This window comes from Chinchilla lanigera, unplaced genomic scaffold (genome assembly GCF_000276665.1).
Source record: "Chinchilla lanigera isolate Chin_1 unplaced genomic scaffold, ChiLan1.0 scaffold00011, whole genome shotgun sequence".
Taxonomy (NCBI): Eukaryota; Metazoa; Chordata; class Mammalia; order Rodentia; family Chinchillidae; genus Chinchilla; species Chinchilla lanigera.
This window is the reverse complement of record NW_004955412.1, coordinates 27,605,630-27,631,689: the sequence shown is the minus strand read 5'-3', so window position 1 is coordinate 27,631,689 and position 26,060 is coordinate 27,605,630. Positions and strand designations below refer to the sequence as shown.

General features: G+C 44.8%; 2 protein-coding genes across 5 annotated transcripts in view; both read left to right on the top strand.

Annotated features, from left to right (window-relative positions):
* Positions 1 to 26,060, top strand: part of Kirrel3 (kin of IRRE like 3 (Drosophila)) — a 566,099-nt gene that overhangs the window by 362,769 nt on the left and 177,270 nt on the right. The gene's annotated exons all lie outside the window — the stretch shown is intronic.
* Positions 24,455 to 26,060, top strand: LOC102009161 (lupus La protein-like; the record flags this gene model as incomplete). The annotated part of the gene is given in 2 exon segments (XM_005378521.2): positions 24,455 to 25,549; positions 25,674 to 26,060. Coding segments are annotated over 2 exon segments (1,218 nt in total). The 5' UTR covers positions 24,455 to 24,552.

Sequence of the window (26,060 nt, the reverse complement as noted above, 5' to 3'; positions counted from 1 at the left end):
CTCTCTCTCTCTCTCTCTCTCTCACCAGAGTATAAAGGTGGGACACCATAATTTCCACCTCTCCACTGCCCCAACCACTCCTCAGGATGGGCCAAGTCAGTCTCTACCCGACAAAGGATAGAAGCTTTTGGAAATCACTTAGCAGCTGAAGGGAAGTAATGGACTCAGAAAATCATAGAACTTCTATGCCTTATGTTTTTTAGTCAGCACATGTGAAAATAAAACAATAATGGCTTGGGGAGGTGGGACATTAATTGTCTTCTCTGGCATGTTCATTTCATATTCATTGTTACAGTGCTGATCATAAGGAAGTTATTTAGTATTCATGCAGATGTCACATCAAGTTCTTCCATAGATGTTTTACTGTAATTTAGCATAAGTTAATGGATATCTATATTAAAGTGTTCCCAATTAAGCAAGTGGCCTTTCTATTCTACAGGCCAAATTGGATTGGATGGCCATGAAGTGTAAGCAAACTCAGCCTTCTCAGATCCCAGCCACAGAGGTCAAACCTGAAATGAGTTTAGCTCCTTCTTGTGCCTGTTTCACAAGAATCCTAGGGGCTCAAAAATAACTTTGTAATTGACTGATCCAGACAGATGACTTGGAAAGTGGGTGATTGATGGGCCCAATATATTTGAACAAAATCAACACCAGGGAGAATGCTAATTGCGCAGTCAGGCCAGCTAGCAGAGCACACACAAGAATAGAGTCAGGATTAGCTGATCACATCTCCAGTTTGCAGAGCTCTGAGACTTTCTAGCAACTGTCCTGGGATGCAATTGGTGGTTGTTTAGCATCTGTCTTCTGAACTCTCTTGGATTAGAAGTGCCACGTTGGAAATGGTTTATTGAGCTCAGTGGAGGTTACTTTTAAAGGCTTAAGGGATTGGGTTCCATTAAAAAAATACAAACAGTTTTTAAATGAGGTTTGGCCAAGCAAAGGAACTTTCTTTCCTTTATGCTTACCCAGAAGTAGAAAAAGAAAAGAACCAAGAAATTCAAACAGAAGTACAAATAGTTAGTGAGACCTTCAATGGAGAGAGGGCTGATTCAGTCAATACCTAAAGTTTCTTTTTTAAAATGTTATCAAAAGGTCAGAGGCAGTGGCCTTTGAAGGCAAATCTCATCTGACAGGTGGCCCTCCAGAGCTTAAGTCTCCAGATCTATTAGCACAGAAGTGTTTCTCATGACTGGACTTTGGGGTGGTTGGGGGCTGGCCAAGTCACAAAGAAGGTGCAGACTTTGGTGACACAGCCCGGGGCTGAGAGCTGCCCATGGGGACAAGAGGAGCTTCCTTTCATATTGCTTGTGAATCTTAATTCACCCAACACAAAATCATTGCTGGGGGTACAGTGGTAAACAAAGCAAGCTTTACATAGTCTAGAAAAGGAGCAGGGTAATCCATCCATATCCAAACACTGTGGCTCCTGCCACTGGACTGTGGGGAGACTGGGTGATGCTTCAGTCACCACAGGGCTCTTGAAAACTGAAGTCCTGTCACATAATTGTTCCCCCTGCACCCTCCTCACCATAGCCCTCTGCCTGGGCTCCCAATTACCAGGGCTGGCCCATGACCACTGCGGTAAGAAAGTGTAGGACAAGTAAAGAAAGATGAGCAGGAAGGAAGTGTATATGGAATAATGTACCGATGTGAGACTCTTACCTAGCCCATCTAATGCAAAATGGCTACTCCTTCATCTGCATGTCTCAGCATTTTGCTAATGTTTCTCCACAAGCATGAACTCATGATCTATGCCTTGTGTCGATTCTATGAGCCCAGGCATGTCCAGGATAGAATATAGAACAACTCTTGTAGGCATGGTTTTAGTTGAACAAGAAAGGTGGTAAAACAGCCAGTATTCTCCGGTCACCTGAGACTGGCTAATTGCATCCAGAAAAGAGACAAGGAAGTTTTCCCAACAAGAAGAAATACTGAAGCTTAAAGAATGTTGTAGAGCTTTCCATTCTTTAAGAATAAACAAGACCTTTCTATTCCAATCTCTCTGGTGTGGAAAATCCCATCAAGAGGAAGTGGGATTAGCTCAATGTTTTATGTTTTCTGAGTCTGAGAAGTCAGCACTAAACCCTAAAGCAAAGCCAATTTTCCTTGTCTGAGCTCCCTGTTTCCAAAACACTATGTTTCTTTCCTAAACTTTGAGAAAGTAAAGACATTATAAGATTCCAGAGTTTAATGCACCCTGGCACTATATACATCAATGAAAGCAAACTGCAGAGCTAAATCCTTTTTATTCTTTAATTCAAGTGTCCTTCTTCAGAGAAGACATCCCTTTCTTCCTTCTCACCTAAATGTTGTTCCTTGTGCTTCCACCGAGCCTTCAGCATGTTTCACACTGTATTGTGGTCGTAGTTTGCTTGCCAGGCTTCCCAGCTGTGGATATATCTCCAAAACCTGATGCTAAGCTTGGCACACTGTGGACGTTATATAAATAATTATTGCACCAATGGATGGATGGATGGATGGATCAATGAATGGATGGATAGATGGAGAGATGGAGTCATTTACTATTAGTTTTTGCTGAGAGAAATCCTTCTCTGTATTTTAATCCTTTTTAAGTGACCCATCTGCAGAGGCAGCTAGCCTGAGAAAAAGAAGTACACCCCTCTCTAAGCAGAATTTCATCAGCCCAAACAGCACTAGCCATATTTTTATCAGGATTTAGACATGGTTATTTTTTCTTTGAATTGAAATAAACCCAGCAGTAGAATTTCCAAGAGGACCAGCTGGCTAGAGTTAGAGTTAGAGTTCTGGACAAACAAGTAGGCAGAGCTTGGGCAGGAGGCTGGGGGAAGCAGCAGAGGAGGATGCCTAGAGGCTGACCCAGCATGGACGGGGAGAAGCATGGACTCTGCAGTGGTAATCCAAGGCCAGTGCCAGGGAAGGGCAAGACAGTCCCGGCAATGGCATTTGGAGCATTCAGGGGAGAGAAGTGAGAAGAGGGTAATTACAACATGATTTACTAATGCTGCTCCTGCTAAATACTGAATTTCTTCCATTACTCTGAAATCATCCCATATGGAAATCAAAACTCAGCACACAAGTGGGGAAGTTCTATTCTTCACCCTCAGAAATAAGTCCAGCCTAAAACCTGCTCTAGTTCAGGTTTTCCAGAGCACAGAACATTGCAAGGAGATAAGAGAGACACAGTGGGAGCTAAATGTAGGGGCTAACTCATCCTAGGGAAAGGCAATTCCACACCCTGCCCTCTACCTTTCTCCTACACAGCCTCCTGACCAGAGGAAGGAGTGGAAGGAGAAACTTGGAACTTATTAAGTGCCTACCCTCCTTTCACATGTCATCTGTTTTTGTCCCTCAAGAATGCCCTGAGGTGGGTGTCACCCTCATTGTACTGATGTGACAGTGAGACTCACTGACATCAAGCTGTTTGCCTAAGGTTACACAGTAAGTGGATAAACCAGGATCCAAGTTCAAGCTAGATCACCTAGACTTCCACTCGGTAAGTCTGCTGCCCCAAGAAAGAACAGAGGGCTTATTTCAGCCCATCGGGCTGTGACCATAAACAGCAGAAAAACAAAGATGCCAGGCAGGTGCTAAGAGAAGCAGCCAGGAAAGGGGTCCTGGAGGTAGAACAGGCAGCATGCTGGGTCTAGAAGAACAGCACAGAGAAGCTAATACATAAATCTGAGAACAGCAAGACCCGAGAAGCAGGATGCGCTCCACGATGTAAGCTTAACGTGAAGGCCGTACTTCCATATATCTGGTGGCCTCAAACCCTCTTCCCATCACCACTAATTCCAGGGTTTGGACATCATCAAACCCTGAAGAAAACAAGTTCCAGGAGGGAGACAAAGAAAGGTGCTCATTTTTAAAAACATCTCTTACATATCAAGTGCTGCTTACCCGTCTCCTCTTTTCATCCTCCCAGTTCCTTGAAACAAGTATTTTTCTCCATAGTTAAAAAAGATAATTAGCTCGAGAATAAAAATAACAGTGACAGTGGTCCTCATTATTTTTGTTTTGTTTTGTTTTTATTTTGTTTTTTTCCGGTACCAGGAATCGAACTCACGACCTTGCCAGGCAGGCGCTGTGCCGCTGAGCTAAATCCCCAGCCCCTTGTCCTCATTATTGAGTACTTAGTGCACACTATGCTGTGCCCCGAGCATCCCTTATCTGCTAATTCTAGGGACAGTGCTGTCACCAACCCCATTTGTAACAAATGAGGAAACTGAAATTTAAAGTTTTATGTGATTTTTCTCAAAGCCCTAAAAATAAATAAGAGGCAGAGATGTATCACCCATGTCTGTCACATTAGTGGGGCTGATTCTGACTTGGGGACATTTGAGTCTTACAGGAGTCACAGTGCCTCCATCACTGATCATCCCTCTACCTGCATCTTCCTGCAGCTAACCTATAGTGAAGGCATGCCAGAATAGTGTTTAACTTTCACATCAGGAATGAGAAACAAAGGACGTCTTGGTTAAAGGCAGAGGCTCTCACTGGAGGCACACTCTGCCCTTTACCAGGTACTTTTACAGCTATTACTTCCTTAGACTCCCATAACAAGTAGGTAGAGCAGGTATTTCCATTCGTTTTATAGCTGAAGAAGCCAAGGCCCCCAAGAGACTTGGTGGTACACCAAATATCCAACTGATGACAACACCATGTTGACACATAGATCTACCTGACTGTCCACCCTAGATCTCTGATCACTCCAGTCTGATAGGCATGCTCATAGCTGCGGGTGTGCAATGTGCTCCCAGCCTCCAGCCTTTTGCCAGCACCAGCAAAGGCCACAAAGTTGGTCAGAACTGCAGCCTAGCACCAGGGGTGAGATTTTTGAAAATCTAGTTCTTTACAAATAGGGAGCCAATGGTTCAGGATAGGGTATGAGGAAAGATTGATGAGGGAGGCCTGCATTTCTCTCAATATATTACTTGCTAGGTGTGCTCAGGTCAATGCTAACCAAAAAGACATGAGCCTCTTTAAAGTGTTGGGTTATTTTGTTTTTTGTTTTTTGTTTTTAGAAAAAAGGCAAATTTTAAACACTGGGGACCTGAGTCAAACTTAATTTGCCCCACAAAGCCCTCCCATCATCTCTAGCCAGGGGGTCCTACTCCAGCGCAGAGTAGCTCTACCCCTTCCTGCTTTGCTCCACCTTCTGAACCCATCAGCTGCTTCAACTTGATTTAGTCCATATCCCATGGTTCCAGCAGAGATGGAAGACATTTACCCGCGGCACTGGTAACTATGTAATTGCAATAGCTCTGGCTTTGGAGTCAAAACTTCTGGTTCTGTCACTGGCCAGCTGACCAAGGTAGAGAAAAATGGCACCTTCTACACTCAGTTATTGTGAAGAGTACACGGAATAATTTATATAGTTCTTATCACAGCACCTGGAACAAAGTAGGTGCCCAGCTGGTAGTTCTTGTTGCTGTCACCACTCGGGAAAACTAGAATAGGATCTGACCCCACACGCACACCCTATCCAACTCTTTTAGTACCTGTGAGCTGAGCAATGTAGGTAACACACTCAGTCTGCATACAAATTGCCCTTTAGTGCTGTATCATTCCAGAAAAAGAAACAATTTCACCTTCTAAAAGGAGCTTTCAAAGAGGTAAGCCATATTCCCAAACCAGAGCTCAGAACAAGCGAAAGAATTCTCCAGAGCACAGGTCTGGTTCACGTGGAATACACTGTACTTTCCGAAGAGGTGGAAGGAGATAAGAAATGGTGTCTGAACAGGGATACTCCTGCCAGAACATGACAAAGTCATGTGAAACAGTCTCCAGTGGATGCATACTTCCTGTCCTTTTCATGTCTACACTATAGATGAGCTGTCAGCACATCTAAACTAAATATATTTGCTGGCACAAAAAAATATACACTGATGGGTAATTAAATGGGAAGACAAGAAAATGTTTAAACTAGATTTAATAACTAAAGAGTGATTTTTTTAAAAAATGTTGGATTCCAAGTAGCTGGATATTGGGAAATAATATCAAAGGGGCATCCTCAGCATTTTCCTCACCCTGGCAGGGTAGGAGGCTGGTGAGAACAGGAATGTTGGAGCTGTCCGCGGTGCTGACAACAGCCCTCTGCAGCCAGCATGCTCAGATTACCTGGAGGCAGCAATGAGGGGCTCAGACGATTGATAGGATCACCTAGAATTGGATGGTTAGGGACAAAGGTTGGACTTGGGAGTAGAAATGAGTAGAAATACAGAAACTTCAGCCTTTCCCAGGAAGCACAGAGCCTGGCACACCCTGCAATAGCAGGTACCTCCCAGGTCAGCAGACATCTGTCACAGAGCTGAGCTACAGATGTCCTGCCCCTCAGCAGGCACATCAGGGACTTGGAATAACTAAAAGCGGAAGATAAGTGGCAGCAGCAATGTGAGCAAGAGCTCAGCAGGTTTTACAAGGCCCCTGCCAGGCTGGCCAAGGAGGCTGACATGCTGCTCATGCACCTTTGTGGCACCCACAGTCCCTCCCCCCTTACCACTGCCCCAGTAGCACTCTGTAAACAGGACAGGAGGGAAAAGTACTCAGGGAAAGGGGGCTGGCAGCAGGGAGGTGAGTAAGAAAGAGCAGAGACAGGAAAGTAAATGCTCAGTGCTGAGAGTAGGGAGAGGGAGGGTAAGAAGGTAATCTGTGTTATTGCCAATGTGTCAGTCACAATTACTCACTGGCGAGAAAAGTAATAAAGTTACATTATTCACACATTACATGGAACAAGCTATTCAATGCTGCCTTCCTCTGAGCCAAATATTGTGATAATTTTAGAGATCATAACTTAATTGAACAATGAATTAATAATCTCATGTGTGGACATTTTCCTTTTGTGTGTATGAACCAAAGAGCCGGAGGTGCTCTTCCCATTCTCTGGGCCACACAGCCATCAGTCAGTGAAGCAAGACACCCACAGATTCTCACCTCCAAGAGATACTGACAATTCTTCCTGTATCTAGGGTTTCTTCAGCTCAGAATATGAGCCCTGGTGGGAGAAACTCAGCTAAACTCATAAGGCATTGCTTTGTATCAGCAGCTCTCAAAATGTGTGGTTCTCATGCCAGAAGGATCAGCATCAACATTACCTGGGAACTTATTAGAAATTCAAATTGACAAGCCCAACCTAGCCTTCCTGAATCAGAAACTCTTGGAATGGGCCCAAAAATCTGTGTGATCACCTTCCAGGTGACTCTGGTGCCAAATGAAATTTGAGAAGTACTCAAATTATATATATATATCAGCTGTCTAGGTGGCTGGGAATCCAGGAGTAAGTGACTTTGAGAAGTCTATGAAGCCATTCCTTCCCTTATTTGGCTCAAAATCAAAAATTGATGGTGAGGAAAATGAGGCATGGTACAGAGACCATAAGACCAGCAGTCAGAAATCCAGCTTTTCATCCAGGCTCCATGACTTGGGCAAGTTACATAGCCTCCAATCCTATTCATCTGCAAAATAACAATTCCTGCCTCTTTGCAAGATTGTTGTGGGGATAAAAGGAGCTAATGGATTTGAAAGTGCTTTGAAAACTACAAAGTGCTAACAAAAATAAGGGATTGTTATGATGTCAATACAGAAAAAGACTGTGACAGCCCACCATATTCTCCCTTCTGCTACTGATGCAAATCACCTCGAGGTGAATTGGATCACCTGCACCCCACCCGTGCTTCTCCCTAGGAGTTTTTACTGCTTATCTGTCTCCATCTCCCCCTGCCACATGCACACACACAATTCTACCTGCTCTGAGCAAAGATGCAATTCTACTCAGGACCTTGTAAGTCTACACTTCGGGTGGCAAACAGTACCTTGCTGGAGTTTGAGAGTTCAGGAGTTAGTGTTTCCAACCCTGAATCCAACATTTACCAGCTCTGTGACCTGGGATCCTCACCAAGCCACTGAGTCACTCTCAGGCTCATTTCCTCACATGTCATTTGGCAGTAATAATGCAACGCACCAGAGACCTGTGAGGATGAAATGAGATGTTTGCCAATTCTGGCACCTAGAGCTTTCCCATAAATAGCAGAATAAATGAATGAGCACATGAATGAATACTGCACAGACAACTGGATGAGAATTGAAAATGAAGTAACTTCTGTGCCATTATGTAGAAGATAAAAGTTCCCTATGTCCTGTAGTGTGGAAAATGACACTTAGGGCAGGATATGTCTGGGAGAAAGTGTCTTCCTCTCTGTGGGCTGGACTTCCACCTGGGGTGGAGTGAGAAAGAAGGGAGGGAGGAGAATACAGGAGTCACCAGGCACATAGTACAACTGATCACAGTGTCTGCTCCAGAGGGCAGCTCACTTTGTGGGGTCCCTGAGGGTGGCCCTGCTAGCTGGAGTCCAGCTATGGAGTCTGGAACACCAAGCCAAGCATCAGACAAGAAATGCAACCAAGAGTTAAAGACAAACTCTGTGGCAGGGAGTACAAGGTGCTTCTCAAAGTTCAGGCTTCGGGAATGAGGCACAAACATCGATCTGCTAAACCAGGTTAATTGGCTCTGGGGCTAACTCCACACAGAAGCAAGGAAGTAAATCATGTTGGGGGGAAGAAAGAGCCTGTGAGCCTTTCTGGCAGGCTGTACCTCAGGGGAGTCTTTCCCAGCCCAGGGTCAATGTCCTACCCATTTCCCCACAAGATCCCAGGAATCAAGACTCCATAGCAAACAGGAAGCAAATACCAAAAGGGGCAAGAAACAAAAGTAAGGTGAAAAAAGAACCATTACCCAGTTGAAAACATTTTGGGGAAGGATGAACCTCCATTCCTACTCACCCCACTCTGCGCACACACACGGGGCTTCTCTCTCACCCTATCCAGATCTCTGAATAAGTCTGACAGTTGCCTCGGTTCTTGGGAAGCAAACTCACTAGCACTTTTCAAACCCAGCTCATCTATGGGAATATTTATCACCCACAAGACTGCAAGTCTAAGATCCCAGGAGTAACCTGAAGCCAACAAGATCCCTTTGGCCACCTGACTGGTATAAAGGAGTAGACTAAAGAAAATAGGGGATTCTGTTAGGATCTTGGCAGAAAATAGATGTTCCTGAAATTGGTAAATCTGGAGAGAGCTTAATAAAGGAACTGTTAGCAAGGCTGGGCTCAGGGAGTAACACAAGGAATAGTACAGCGGACTGGGCTAGAAAGAATGGCAACCCTCACCACCCCAGGGGAGAGAGAGGTTAATAAGAGGAAGGAGAGCATCTTGCAGAGGAGCCACTTTGACTCGGAACTGTGAGCTTCTATGGAAAGACATAGCCAGCCTGAAATGACCCTTCAGACAGAAAGCCAGGGGAAGACAATCTAACTTAATTTTCCTACTTCCTCCCATGTCCTGCCCTGGCCTCCACTGTGGCCAGACCCTATCCAAAGCCTATGGTAGGGACATCCAGTGATGGAGTCCACATAGAGTTCTGATCCCAAGATAGAAAATAGGGTAGACATGGATCTGCAGGAGCAAGTAGAAGACATCCAGTGAGCAGTCACTTGACCCAGGGACAGCAGTACAAAGCCCTCTCACAGATGCTTTGGCTTCTTACTTCATTTAGCGATTTGGAAATAAAAATATCATGGGAGGCCCAGAAACACCCCCTTGGCCCAGTTGCCCCTCAGCTGGTCATGCAGCCCTCACCCCAGAGCTTCACCACAGGAAGCTCAGGAGGTTGGCAGCTGCCAGTCACTCATAAGTGCACCCCCACTGTGCTTCCTGGGGTGTGGACAGCTGCTCAGCTTGGGCCGCACAGTCCTGGCCTGCTTCCACCCATGAGCAAACATCCTGTCAAGCCAAACCCTGACACACAGGGCTGCCATGCTACAGAGGGATGCCCAGTCCTCTAGAGAACAACTTAGTTGGGGAGACACACACTTTTTTCACATGCCTGATCCAGAAATAAGATGTATGCATCATTGGGGAGAGGAAGGGAGGAGGTACAGAAGAGGGAAAAGGAAAACTTAAAACACAGAGGCAGTTTAATTAAAATCTTCAGCCTGCATTTCATGGCCAGTCATTCTTGGTGCTTTTCATTAGGATGTGCCCTTTAAATGCTCATTATCAAAGATTTAAAAATTGTACGAGTTTGGTGCCTCTGCTGGGCTGGGAACCTGTGCCTCACTGCTGCTGCCAGATGCTTTTACAACATCCTCAGTTGCTGAAACTTCACCCAGGACGGAGCTGCCCAGCTGTGCAGGAGCAGTGCAGGAGACAGGACAATGGAGATGAGGGGCTGGCTCCAGGTAGCAGGCTGGGCTCCAGGAAATCTGACTAACAGGGGAAGATGAGAAAAGGTAAGATAAGGACCTTCATTATCACCTGTCCAATACAGGCTGAGAGAACAACAAAGAGGAAATAGGCCTGAGCCCCAAGGAAACCATGCATTAGACCCTAGGAGGCCTCTAGGAAGATCAGCAGTAGAACATGTTGCTGAGAGAAGAAAGGTGGGTGTGAGTTCACGCACTGTTGTTGTGACAGCTAGAAGGGGATCTCCTGCCTTTCCTGCTCAACAGACATGTATGCACTCCCCACTGTGCTCTGGTGGATACAAAGTTCAGACATGTGCTCAAAGTTGGTGGGGGCGGCGGGCTACGCCATGTCTACACAGTCACTGTGAGGCAAGACGTGTGGATCGGGCAAGGTGAGGTGCCAGGCAAGGCTCCCGCAGCCAGAGGAAGGGGAGTAGCTCCTTCTGGAATGCCTCATGGTACTTGTTACAGATAAAGCCAGGCTGGGCTGGGCCTCCAAGAAGAGAAAGTTTGGGCAAGATGGAGGGTGGGAAGCAAGGGCTTGACAAGTGGAGCAGCTGAGGTGGGCAGGAAGCAAATAGGAAAGGGTTGGAAGGGCAGATGAAATATGTCCAGAGAAAAATCCCGGGGCCAGTCTGCCTGAGCAAAGAATTCTCTCTGATATTCCTGAACTGGAACCATGTCTGGCCTTCTTTACATCTGGTCTAGAGGTTTTATCCCTCCTCAGGCTGAGAAGGAGGCTGAGGCTGAGGCTGAGGCTTGCTAGGTGGTAGCAAAGGCAATGAGAAGGCAGGCGTAGGGTCCTGGACTGTTTCTGATCACGCTGCCACCCACCATGCAAGGAGAAAAAGAGGCCCATGGCACTCAAAGCCCAAACCTTCCGTGGGCCTCATGAGCCCTCTGTCAGCATCTGACACCTCATCCTGCCAACACCCCCCACAAAATCACCCCTCTCCTCCACCCTGTCTTCAGTGCCATCTCCCTTCTCTCAAACTAATGAGGCAGCAGGCCCCATGCAGGGTCCCAGCGACAGCTGCTCAGAGCATGTTTACCGGAGACGACTGCTGGACCTAACAAGACGTGTTAATCAGGAGATGATGTACCAAGGTATGGCACATCGGCCACATGGCAGCCGGATGGGCAGTGTCAGTCACCATGTGCCAGGGAACTGCCACGACATTCCTAATTAAGGAGAAGCTTGTTCTCATCTCCAGGTGACAGCCTTGGACTTGGTGAAGGCAGAGAAGGGCCACCCTGAAGCCTGCCCAAGCACTAAGGTTTGACTGGAGGGCTGCCTGTGGCATCACAGTCAGGGTGACAGTGCTTTTGACATGGCTTCCAAGACTCTTCACAACCTGGCTTTGGCCTGTCTTTATCTGCCCAGCATCTGAGCTACCGCGCCATCACATCTCCAGACAAGATCAGTCACGCTTCTGTGTCCAGGTTCATTCAGTTCCTCAGAGTAAAACTCCCCTGCCTCCACCTCCTTCTCCTTCCACTGAAATAAACTAAAAATGGAAAGTTCTGTTCAAACACTGTCTTCTCATAAAAGTTTTGCCCCATTTCTACACACGCACCCACACACACACACACACACACACACACACACATTTCTCTCCTAAACATTCAAAATGGGTTGCTCTTTAGTGAGACTTATCTTTAGATTTGTTTTTTTTGCTTTGTTTTGGGTTTTGTTTTTTGTTTTTTCTGGTACCTGGAATCAAACTCACAACCTCGAGCTTGCCAGGCAGGCGCTGTGCCGCTGAGCTAAATCCCCATCCCCAAGACTTAACTTTAGGCCAGTGTGCACCAGTACAACATTAACAGAACCAGTTATAAAAATACTGAAATATTTTCTCACTGGCTGGCCAGCTGCCACTGTTCCCAATCCACTCACCCAACCAGTTTCTCCTATTTTCAGACACAACACACTGTACTGCCCAGCAACTAAAGAGCTCCTGCTTGGCACAAAGGGACCTCTGGAGTTCAGTTGTAGCCCCATTGCTTGTGTCCACTCTGACTGTATTGTGCTTTCTAGTTACTGAACATTAATGTATCAATTCTGCTCACCAATCTGGTGTCCACTGAAGGCAGGTGTACTGCTTCCTCCTTCAGAGTAACAGATTCTGTTTACCAAGGAAGTACATGGCTGCACACATGCTCAGGGCTATTATTTTCAAGGAGCATGATGATAGAAGGACCCACCCAGCCCCATTAGCCCTCAGAGATCCCCAGACACTGCTGAGTTGAGACACTATTTTTCTGTCCCCAGGCCTCAATCCCCTGCTGGACCCAAAATACAGGAACACCTGTCTCACAGGACCAATGCATATGTCCTAAATCCTACAGAGACAACCTACCCCAGGAGACTGCTGATTCCAGAATCCGTTCATCCATTCAATGCATAAGCATATATAGTGCACCTACTGTGCACCAAGGAGAGGGCTATAACAATGAAAGGCCACTTTTGTTGACCACAGAAATTCAAGCTCCAAAGCAAAAAGATAAAACAAGAAAATAAGTATAGGAAGTCTGTGCTGGAAAAGAGGGAATAAAGTGATAGTAGTCTTCCATGGGACCTCAGTGGAGGAACTGCTCATCACTCCAGCCAGAAGGGGCAGGGATCATTCACAGAGGCAGGGAGGATAGAAAGGCTCTTGAGGTAGGAGTAGGAGTTCCTGGGAAGCAGGTGGGGAAAAATCTTCCGGACACACAGACTTGCATGTATGAGATATTAAGAAGATGAAAGGGCATGGAACAACCTGTAGTATTCAGGGCTAGGAACAGGAGGGTAGGACATCACACCACAGAGTGAGGTAAGAATATATTAGGCAGGGAGTGTACTCTGTCACTGATGTGTAGGCTGATGGAGGTCTTCATCCTAGCAAGTGACAAGATCGGATTTGTCTTGCAGCCAGATAATGTGAATAGCAGTAGAGAGAATGAATCAGAGTGTAGGAAAGATTGGGCAGCCTGCAAAATTTGACTGAAATGGGATTTGTTTGAGAGTAATTGATTCCTTATGATTACCAACCCTGAGATTTTTACAGAGCCTCTTTAGAAGAAAATATCACTTGTTTCAGGCCATGTATTTAAAGAGTTTCCAGAAATCCTACTGAAAGGAGATTGAGAATAGATGTGGGTGAGAAATCCTGAGATCTGATTTCGAGCCTACTCATGACTACCTCAGTGTGTGACCTGAACAAGTCACATAAGCTCTCTGAGGGCAGTCCCAAGGATCATGCATTGAAGTGGTCACACATCCAAGCAAGCAGGGCATAGGGTGGGACTCTGAGGGTCACAGCAGTTCCGCTGTGTTATTAGCAAGAATATGTAGTGCTTCTGATGAAAAAGTGGAGGAAACACACCCTATTTTCTGAAAAAGGATAGTCTGATCTCCTGGGGCCTGGCAAGCTTCCATGATGGAGGTTAGGGTTACCCATGTTTCCCAGTGATCAGTGGCTTTGGAGATGAGTGATGAGGAAAAGCTGCCAACAGTCACCTGTGCTTCCAGCATGACCATGCTTCCCCACGCCAGTGCCCACCTTGGTAGGTCCCAGAATACTCAGGCCACATCCTCAAATCCAAGGTCAGTATCCTAGAGCCCCATCAATGCCCCTCCCGCCATGGCTGGCCTCGAGTCAAGCATCTTGAGGTCACCCTGCGTTACATCATGACAGATGTTATTGAGGCTTGAGAACAACTCAGCCCTTTGAGAAATCACAGCCACAATATTTGTCTCCATTAACATCCATGGCAGCACTTCAGTGAATCAATAGGATACTTAATGCTGAATTACACGACATGCCTAGGCAGCATGTCTCTGCTGAGCTTAATCTGTCAGGTGAATAACACAGGAGTATTCCGGGCCCACTCTACAGGCACCCAGAATGGGAAGGGGAGACCTGGGTTTCTCCACTGGTATAAACATGCATTTGTTTACCTGCTAGGAATGAACCACTAATTCCTGCTCCTTCCAATCATAATTGCATTTTAAGCACCTGACGGTGCTCTTCTCCTCTTTCTGGTGTAAGTGGCTCATGCTTCGTATTCTGAGGAAGACACGGGGTTTTGTTTTTGTCCTAGTGGAAAATGGAGATGAAAAGACTAATCTGTTTAGGGATGATCACAGTGATCCCAGCTGCACAAATGTACCACCATTCACTGACCCTCCCATCCTTCATGCTGGCTCCCCAGCCCAGGTGTCCTAGTTCTTCATTCCAATCGATTTGACCCAAAAAACCATTTTCCTTGCTTGTTGCGTGACCCAGCCTCCAGAGATCTCAAAGCACTAGATCCACATCCATCACCAGCAAGCACGGTCCTACCACAGTGGGTGAAGAGGAGACTCGCTCTTCCTCCCCGCTTGTCTGCTGTTCTCACCAACTCAAGCATCATTTACTGAATTCGGATTGCTGCTCACTCTGACTTTCTCCGTGGGCCAGCACCTGCTAAGCGGGCTGAGGAGGACACAAGTTTTACTTCTGGGTTCCACAGAGACCTCGAGACAGGCAAAGAGCTTTCCTGGTTGGTTTATTCATTTTCTTGAGAACTTCAAATTTCAGTGTCTGTGTGCTAACTTGACATTTATTCAGAGGTTTTCTCCTTGTCTCTGCCACTGGTCTGTCGCTTAATTTTAAGAAAGTAAGAGGTGACTCCCCGCACTCAGCCTGGCCCAGACCAGGCTCATCAGCTACGGCTTCTTAGATTTTCCTGCTTTCTCACTCTTATCTAGTTTCCTCTTCTGTCATTCAAGATTCACACAGATGCTCTTCTGATCATTCCAGTGGCTACGAAATCTCATCAGCACATCAAGCAGCTAACATCACAGAATACTGACATAGTCCCTTCCTTCAAAGAACTTGGAATTAGAGCAAAGGAGCCACAGCGCAGAACTTGTTGGAAAGGATGCCCAGAGATGTGAGAGGACGGAGAGACCTCCCTCCTTGGTGTTCACATAGCCCACACTGAGACCATTTGCTGCTCTGACCTCTGACCCTGAGGGATTTGTCTCAGACACCACCAAGGAGGGGACTGGTTTTCTGATGAAACAGCCTGCCTCTCTGCATCGGCACCTTTATTTCCCCTTCCTCGTGGCATTTTGGTAGATCTTCCACCCACTCTACTCAGGAGAGGGAGAGGGAGCTGGGTGTGGTGTCACACATCTATAATCTCAACACTCTAGGAGGCAGAGGCAGGAAGAGTGCAAATTCAAACCCAGACTGGGCAAGTTACTAAGACCTGATCTCAAAATAAAAGGGCTGGGGGTGTAGCTCAGTGGGAAGAACCTGGTTCAATCCCCAGTACTAAAAAGAAGTGACATATGTTATCTGAGATTGAACCTGGCATCTCTGTTCTCTGAAGGAAAGTCTGGGGGTCTGCAGGGAGGAGAGTTCCTGCACGTTAAAGGAGAGCAGCTGTTTCCGGCTTGAGAGCAGTGATGCTATCCATCCTCTCGGAGAAAAGTCAGCTCCTGAGAATCTCCCAGCTACAATAGAGGGATGTCTGGGACCACAGCAAGATCCTACTCATTCTTAGCAGATCTCCACACAATTAATTTGGCACCTTCATTATACTTTTAGTGGGAGTAGATGCTTGATTATCTGGGGCTCAGATTCTAAAAGGAGAAAATTATCACAATGGCACTTTTTATTGTGCTAAACTATGGCATCCCAAGAGCTTTTTCTATATTGATTCTTATCACCCTTGAAAAGATTTCACAAGGCAGATACTATTACTAGCTCCATTTTACAGTGAGGAGACTGAGGCACCAAGAGGTCATTTTGCCAAGGTCACACAGATAGTGAGTAATGATTCCAGAATTCAAACCTAGGCAATCTGACTCCTAGGGCCCAAGTTCAACTAATTACAGGAATATCACATTTATAATTTACAAAGAATTGCCCAGTAATTATTTGACTTTCCCATTTGACTTTCCTACCAAACTTTGACTCATTTTAAGAAAGAAGAAAACAGTCATTTGGCTAAGGTAGTGCAGTCAAAATATTCTCCCCCCACCCCTCACTGTCTCACTCTTTCATTCTCACTCCCCTCAATTTGGAAATTGGACCCAGGGCCTTGACACTGAGCTATGCCCCAGTCCTTTTTTACATTGTATTTTTGAGACAGAGTCTCACTAAGTCACTAAATTGCCCAGGGTGGGCCTGAACTTGGTGAGCCTCCTCCCTCAGCCTCCCAGAGTGCTGAGATTACAGGCATGTGACACCATGCCTGGCTATGTAGCACCATTTTTAACAATGTTTAGAAGTTGCCTTGAATAAGAGGCATTAAAACAGCACCCAAAAGCTCAATAACTCTCTGTAAGAACACCATGCTCTTTATTGACTGAATTAGCAGATGAGCTATTATCTTATGTAAAGTACCTTGTAGATGCAACATAAACCACAAATCCCAAGAGACAGTAGCAAAGCAGTGCTTCGGATGTTGCCTCAGATACTTCTTATCTGAGGCCAAACCAGATTACCACACCTACCAGGTTCCACCAGCATGTGAACAGTACCTAATAGCCCAGAAATAAAACAAGAAATAATCTCAGAGACCACAATGTACAGTCCCCCACCTCTGTCAGCAGCCAGAAACAACCATTTTTCATGCATGTTGGACAAGATAATTATCTTCAGAAGGGTTGAGAAACATGATGACATATATCATTTTATATAGCACATTAAGGCTAGAATTTAGTGCAAGGCAATAAAGCAAATCTAAAAATATAAGGTAATATAGTAAAATCAATAGGGATTATTAGGAGCAAAGTGTTATATCTGCAGCAATAAAGCCTTAGAAATCCAAGAAAACAATGTTCTTGTAAAACTATAACAAATGACTATGATTTAATCACTTGGTAAATAACTTGGTGTTTCTATGGGTTTTATAGTTTCATGGTATTAAAAAAAGGCACATTAGGGATTTATCCAAGATGTTTCTTATAAAGTGTGTATCCAGGAGCAGTATCTTTTTGACAATTTGTGCTTTTAAATAATAGGATATTATTTTCTCCTTGGATCTACTTTTTAAACTTCTGGCATGCTTTTAAGATATCACTTACTAATAGGCTATCATGGAACCTCCAGTCTTTGAGCACATGAAATTATGTTATTCAAAACCTTCTCCCAACTTCACAGAAAAGGCAAAAACTTGGGAATTCCTAGAGGAACTTGATTTTCCTAACTACTTTTCCTTCTGCTGGGTACTAATTGCAAGATATCCAAATGCTGGTTTAGAAATACGAAGCCATTTTGCTTGAAGTTCTCATCACCTATTTAAATAACCCAAATCAAAAGAGGTTCTCCCCACTCCCCACACAGAGCTGCTCTGAATAGTCAAATGAAGATTAAACTCTTGATTTAAGTAGCTACATCTTAACTGTAATTAACACGTACATCAAATACTTTTTTTCCTTTGATATGATATGGTACTAGAATTTAAACCCTGATGAAGGTGCCAAAATTAACTGCAATGGGAAATGAATAATAATTTTTTAAGATGACTTTGCCCTTTGCATTAGTTTACATTCAAGGTCTTTACCAGGTTTGGTCCCCTGCTCCTAGCAAGTCTGCAGATCAGCTCACTGGGCAGTCCCAAAAATCTGTGAGTCCAGAAAAGAAAGGGAAACACAAACAAATGTCTGGATCTAGGCCCATTTCTCTCTTTTATTGGGGGCCACCTTCCCCACCAGTGGCTGCTTTAAGAAGAAAGCAAAATGGTCTTCATTGGGCCTGGATGAAACCAGAGAAGGAATTTAAAGTGGGGTATGAGGCAGGGAGAAGGGATCAAGGGATCTATAAAGGCATTTGAAGCAGGCAAGAAGAGAGTGAATGTGGGAGCAGAGAGGGACTAATTTGTAGTTTCTTCTTAGCATAGAAATCCCTTGATTTAACTTCCTAAAGCAGTGGTTCTCAGGGGAAAGGGTCTATTTAAGACTTTAATGAAGGCTAGAAAGGCATACACAACACACATGTGCATATTGACCGCCGTGTGTGGAGTGTACGGGCCCCGCCTTGGACCCAAAAGCCCCACATTAAGAACTCCTATCCCTTAAAGACTTTAATATTCTCGGTTAAGGGGCATCCTTGGAATTAACATCCCACTGGAATTCTGGGTTGTACAACAATGTGTTTAACCCTGGGTCCCACATATTAATAAGGACTCAATACACAAAACATCCTCTGTTCCAGTCAGTATTTACTAGAGAAACACATATAACATAAGAAATACAAATATACAAAAATCTACAAGATTGCCTTACAATGACCACCCACAGAGTCAGGTGAGGGAAAGTGCACAGTCTGTCTGCACCCTGGGAACCAGAGTTGACGCCTCAGTCAGAGGTCTGAAGCTCACTGCAGTGTCCTACACAAGTCTGGATCAGGAGACTGACGGTTCTGAACACTGGAGCTCCTCTAAAGAAACAGAAGCAGATCTGTCCTTCTTCATTTCCTCTTCATACCATCCGGGCGACAAGGTAGAATTCTATATGGGGTAGAATTGCTGAGCCAGTTTAGTTGACCTTCTCTTACTCAAGTTGACACAATCAATCAACCATCACATCCTCCCTTAAAATGACCCAGGGACATTTAGAAAGAACTACAGAAAAATGTGATGGTTGATTAGAAAAATTAAAAGAAGGCAGTAAGCAACCTTCGGTTGGGTTTGGTCTTGGGTGCTGGGGCAGTTATTGAAGAATCAGATTTGATCAGTCAGAGAAAGAACAGCTTGCCAACAGTTAGAAGTGCCTCCTGCAGTACATTCTCCACAAAGCAGCTTTTCTAAAATCACACCATGTCGGGTTTCCATTTAAACCCATCTGATGGCATCGGACCACACTTAGGATAAACTGCAAAGCCCTCGTGATGGCAGGTGGGCCTTGTACTACGTGAGTTCCACCTTCCTCCCCAACTTCATCTCCTCCCACACTACCTCTCCTTGATTGTTCTCCAGGCTGTTGGTCTTATCTAAGATGCCAAATTCAGTCTCTCCACAACCACCTGCCACGCTTTGGTATTTTCTGTTTTGTCTACTTCGAATGCCTTCCATGGCTGATCTTTGGGAGGTCTGTCCTTCTTGTCACTCAAGTCCCCGTTGTTTAAGACCTTCCCTAACCATTTCATCCACAGTGGTCCTCATGCCTGGGCACACTGTCTCCAGTGCATTCATTTCCACCTAAAACTCCTGTTCAGTTCCTTTTTTCTTTGTAGTGCTTTCTTCCCTATCTAGAAATCAAGATCCAAGAGAGCCAGGCTCTTGTCTGATTTGTCAGCTTCTAGAATAGTGTCTGACACATAGTAGACATTTATTAAATATTACTTGGGTGAACAAATAAAGGATCAAACAGTGGAACTTCTGCCTCATAGAGTAATTAATGACTTTTCCATCAGTAGAGGTGGATTAATCAAGTCATTTCCTTTATCAGGAATGCTCTGGAAGGCTCTTTGCATTAAATAGGTAGGGTAAGCGGAACTGTAGCTTTCATATTTGCATATTCATAGCTTTACGCCATAGACAGGAAAGATCACTGGCTGCCGAGGTTGGGATATGACTTGAGTTTATGTGCCAAGGGTTCATGTGTGGGATCTTTGTCCAGATTCATGGTGTAATGTTGACAGTAGAACCTTTAACAGTGAGGCCTAGTGGGAGGGCCTTGGGTCATTGGAGGTCTTGCCCCCAGGAAAGAATAAAGGTAGTTTTCATGGGACCCTGAATTAGTTCTTGCTACACAAATGTTGTGGTCAGGGTTTACAGGGGAATATAGGACACATAATTTATAGGATTATTTTGTAATAGTCACCCAAAAGTCAAATGCAAAAGAGTGCAGGAAATGTGTCCATACACTACAGAGCCAAAGAATCCATCTGAGGGCCTGGATCCCATAGCAATGTCCTACATGAGTCCTGCTGAAGACCTAGAGTCCATGGCAATGTTCTCCACAAGTACCACTGGAGGCGTAGAGCCCACGACTATGTCTCATGCAACTCTGTATCAAAGATCCGCACTGGGAAACCCCAAAGGTCAGTGGTGGAAGCTAGAAAGTCTGTGCCAAGGGGATGAAAGATCTGTGCCACCATGCTGAGGGATCTGCACTGGAGCCAGGAAGTGATGCTTAAAGTAAAGACCAGAGCTCCCCAAAAGAGAATCACAACCATCCTCAGTGACAGTGAGTACCTGGACTCCTCCAACAATGACAGCAGCTGAGTTCAAATTGCAAACACCAGCATGACAAGCTTCTCCAGGAAAATCAAGAGTGCACCGTCTTCCCCTCCAGTTCTTTTTATGTTGTTGGCAACAACACTCGGGTGGGCCTTCCACAACCAGCACCACGCTGATTCAGTTCAGCTGGGTGTTACAAGTTGAACATTAGTTAATCTACCACAACAAGCTTGTCACAAGAAGGAGCCTGACATCTATATTGCACTCTGGCTTCCCGTCTTGCAACGGGATCACTCATTTCACCAAATGCCATCTTCTGTTAGGCCCTCACCAGCAGCTGAGCCAATGGGGCTGCCTGAACTTGGACTTCCAGCCTCCAACACTATGACCTAAATAGATCTCTTTTCTCTACAAAGTTAGGTTGCCTCAGGTATTCCATTATAGTAATAGAAAATATAAACAATGCACCATCTTTGGAGTCATACCAACCAGGGTTCACATCTTAGTTTTGTTACTGGGGTTCTCTCCCAACCTCTTCTTGACCTGAACGAAGAACTAGATGAGACATACCACTCAAAAAGGATAGCAAGGTTTTACATTTATTAGGGTAGGAAAAGAAGTAGACTGCAGCGTGAGAGTGAGTCACCAAACAAGAGAATCACAGTGGCCATGAGGTTAATGACCAATATCTTTTGTCCTCCCCACTTCGCCTCCCGTTCTTTAGGCTGACGTCAGATCTAGGCCATCCTATCAGAAACCTCCTGAACTTTGCAGCAGAAAAACTGGAGGTAGCACTTCCTAATTTGTCTCAGGTGCAGGGCTTGGGGACTGCTTTTCTGCGCATGTGTCCTAGACCTCCATGTTTGACAGATCACTCCCACTGCCCAACTGGCTGGTTAGGTCCTAGTTTCCTGCCTCAGTTTCACTGCTTATATGTAGTGGGATTCTGAGCAAGTCAGATAACCTTACTGACCCTGAGTTTCCACATCTGAAAAATAAGAATAAAAATACCTGTCTTGCTAACTTGGGTATTATTTGTGAACACAGTATGCGTATGTGCAGTGTCCCTAACAGTGCCAAATACCTAGTAGGGACTCAACCAAAGGCAGCATTGTTTATGTATTCATAATCTGCTCTACAAACAGTCAATGTTTGATAAGAAGACTGACTTCCTGGCATTTTCAAGCAAGAAAACTATGTAGAGGACAGATTTTATTTTCCTAAAAAAATAGCATGCCTCTGCAAATTCTTTTCTGAAAGTAGGGAAGTTTAAGTTCTGAAAAACACAAATCAAAATTAATATCCTGACTTCAACTTCTGTTCCAAATACTCTTTCACCTGCTCCCTAGACCTAGCTTCATATTTCTCTGCAGTAAATTTAGGGATCCCCTCTGCCATTGTCCCTCCCCTCAGAGTTATGTTAGAGAAGGAGCCCTGGTTCTCCATGACTGGTCATCCAGTTTCGTGGCATGCCACAAGCCAACTCTTGGTTTGTTTGCTTGCAAGTGGCCCAGCTTCTGCAACTCTTGAGGCTGATTCTGCACCCTCAGTCTAGAAGGCAAGGAGAACCACTGAGGTCTGTGCCCTCCCTTCAGAATTCACCTAGTGCAGCCACAAAGCTCTTTGCCTGTGAAAGAATCCTCCTAAATTTTCAACACCAGTCCAGCCGCCCTAATGGAAGACAGGCAGATGGCACAATATAGGAAAATGAATGCAAGTTTTGGAATTACGTTTGGTAAGATATGCTCACTTGAGTTTCTAAATTTAATCTTCAAAATGCCTGAGAGGCTCAATTTACCCCCCTGTGAGATGGAAATCCAGTTGCCTACCTCATGGGTTTGTCATGAATGACTAATGAGATAATACACAGTATTTCAAGGGCCAGATTTTCAAATGTTGCTCCTTTTCTGTATGTTCTTACAGCCTCATTACTACCCCTACCCAGCCCCTCCAGAGAGAGCTTTCTGGGACACCTCCCTGTCTAATCAGTCAACCAGGAAGGTCAGTGCTGCTGCTAACTCAATTCCATCTTTCTAGAGGACTTGATCTAGCCATGTTTAAGGAGGGTACCACAAACCTTCAAGCAGCACAGCCCATTTTATAAAAGAATTCCAGCTCCCTCCAACTTTCTTTCCCCCTCCTCTTCCTTTTCCTGCCGTTCCCTGGCCCATTCTAGCTCCTTTCCCATCCATCCTCCCAAACCTGCATCTCACAACTCCCCCGAAGCCATCCATTAATTGGCAAGGCCATTGCAGTAATATCACTTCTGTGCCCTTAGCTATGCCATCACTTTGATGAAAGATTTCCTTGAAGCCCCACTCCCACTCCTGGCCTGGCACCCTGTGTGGCAGGGTAATGCAATCACTGTTTCTGTGGGAAATGAACAGAGAGGCTAATGCCATGCTTCACGGTTAGGGCACTCAGGCATCCCTCTACCCCACACAAACATGAACCCATTACTGCCTTCTCTATCCTTACCTGTTGCCAGGGGCACACGAAGGAGCCTGCTCCCCAGACATATGACTCTAGGGCTTAATGAGAAATGCAGGCAGGAGGCAGAGGAAGACACATCTATTACAAGAGGCAGCCATCCCTGCCAAGAGAGCGGCGCCATCCCAGAGCTGTGTGCTGAAGGCCAGCTCCTTGCTTGTGGAACCTGGGGTAAGAAGCTGATGGGACCAGTAACCAGCTGACCTAGGACTTTAAAAATCTGCTCAGTCTCTGGATCCATCATCATCTGGGGCTATCACAACTAATCTGTGCTCACTGCCAGATAATCCCAATGGTTTTCTTCCTTCAACTTGAATCCCTACTGTCTCCCCACACGGCACACTCAGGTCCTGGGGGACAGGATAGCACAATGATTGGGAGCACGGGTTTTGAGTCCAACAAGCCTCAGTTTACATCCACCCTCTGCTATCTACTGGCTGTAACCTTGCACCTTTGTTAAATTTCAGTTTCCTTAATTAGGTAGAGAGAGGGCTGACAAATATACCTACCGCATGAAGCATTGGAAGGGTTAAAAGATATAAAGCAAGAGAAGTGCTTTGTAGAGTGGGCATTAATGACAGCGATCAATAATCATAGAAATGACAATAAACATTTATTGAGGACTCTCAGGAACTGAATTAGGTACTGGGAACACAGAGATGAGAAAGATACGGTCTCGATGTAGAGAAGATGGCCATAAAAGTAGATGCTACGACAGAGATATGCACAGGGAATATGGGAGCACAACTCCACATTACAATTCTTCCTTCATAATGCACCAAAATCTGCTTCCCTAATGCTCTCCCCACTGGCCTGAGTTCAGTCCCCGGGAGCACCCCAAACAATCCAATCCTTCTTCCACATGACAGTCTTTCAGCCCCTTGAAGACTACAAATCATGTCCCCTTAAATTTCTTCTTTTCTAAGTTAAACGGGCCTAGTTCCAGTCTAAAAATAATAAGCCTGCCGTATCTCTCTACATGCCTCTCTCCAAGGAACAAAAGCTATTTTACCAGCCTCAGCTCATCCATCTTCTCAGCACCGTGGGCCAACAAAGAAAGGAAGATTTACCTGCCCCAACCAGGGCCCAACACCAGGAGAAATTCAATTTAATTTGAGTTTTCCCCAGAGTCCCCCAGCTGGGACCCCACAGACCCCAGCACAGAATCACAACCGTGACTATAGCCCACTTGTCTGCAGACACATCACACCAAGCTTAGCTGGTAAGACATTCATTGCCCAGCTCGTCACATGGGGCAACCAGGAATCAGGAGGAAGATTTGAGGTCATCTGGACTGGGAGTGAGAAAATTATCTGACGTGTGTTTAATAAAGACACCAGTGCCCGTGCACACCCATCCACCCACAAGAAATTGTGATTTAACTTCCCCTAGGGTCTTGGCATCAATATAGTTTCCAAAGCTCTGTGAGGCGTTCAAGTATGGCAGCCAGGATTAAAATCCATCTAACCCGTCTTTCCTATCTTAGTATTTCCTTTTGCCCTTGAGAAAACCTGAAGAGTGGAAGCAGTTTGTCGAAGGTCACAAACTTATTTAAGGAAGAGAATAGAGAGCGCGTTAGTTAGGCCGGCGGCGCCGAGGAGTGGGGCGGTTCTGCGGTTGTTCGTGAGCCTGTGGCGCTCGTGCGGGGCCACGGCCCGAAAGATTAGCCACAATGGCTGAAAATGGTGATAATGAAAAAATGGCTGCTCTGGAGGCCAAAATCTGTCATCAAATTGAGTATTACTTTGGAGACTTCAATTTGCCACGGGACAAATTTTTAAAGGAACAGATCAAATTGGATGAAGGCTGGGTACCCTTAGAAATAATGATAAAATTCAACAGGCTCAACCGCCTAACAACAGACTTTAATGTAATAGTGGAAGCACTGAGCACATCTAAAGCAGAACTCATGGAAATCAGTGAAGATAAAACTAAAATCAGAAGGTCTCCAAACAAACCCCTCCCTGAAGTGACTGATGAGTATAAAAATGATGTAAAAAACAGATCTGTTTATATTAAAGGCTTCCCAACAGATGCAACCCTTGATGACATCAAAGAATGGCTAGAAGATAAAGGGCAAGTACTAAATATCCAGATGAGAAGAACATTGCACAAAGCATTTAAGGGATCAATATTTGCTGTGTTTGATAGCATTGAATCTGCTAAGAAGTTTGTAGAAACTCCGGGCCAAAAGTATAAAGACACAGACTTGCTAATACTTTTTAAGGAAGATTATTTTGCAAAGAAAAATGAAGAAAGAAAGCAAAATAAAGTGGAAGCTAAATTAAGAGCTAAACAAGAGCAAGAAGAAAAACAGAAGTTAGCAGAAGATGCTGAAATGAAATCTCTAGAAGAAAAGATTGGATGCTTGCTGAAGTTTTCGGGTGACTTAGACGATCAGACCTGTAGAGAAGATTTGCACGTCCTTTTCTCAAATCATGGTGAAATAAAATGGATAGACTTTGTCAGAGGAGCAAAAGAGGGAATAATTCTATTTAAAGAAAAAGCCAAGGAGGCACTGGATAAAGCCAAAGATGCAAATAACGGCAGTCTACAATTAAGGAACAAAGAAGTGACATGGGAAGTACTGGAAGGAGAGGTGGAAAAAGAAGCTTTGAAAAAAATCATAGAAGATCAGCAAGAATCCCTAAACAAGTGGAAATCAAAAGGTCATTTATTTTGACGTATTAACACTTTACAGTATTTGCTTGAGTAAAAATTGTAATCAGTGTTAAAGAATGACAACAGACTTGAAATTTTCTTCTTACTAAGTCCTCAATTATGTCTCTGCAGGTCGCAGATTTAAAGGAAAAGGAAAAGGAAATAAAGCTGCCCAGCCTGGGTCTGCTAAAGGAAAAGCGCAGTTTCAGGGCAAGAAAACAAAATTTGATAGTGATGAAGAACGTGATGAAAATGGTGCGGCTGGATCAGTGAAAAGAGCAAGAGAAGAAACAGACAAAGAAGAACCTGCACCAAAACAACAGAAAACAGAAAATGGTGCTGGAGACCAGTAGTTTAGTAAACAGGTTTTTTTATTCATCTTAGGTTTTAAGCTGCTTTTTGTCTTTGGCGGCTTTTAAAAAGAAAACCGAATTAGGTCCACTTCAATGTCCACCTGTAAAAAAGGACAATTTTTGTTGTTGTTTTAACTCATCTTTTTGTTGTTACCCAAACACATTT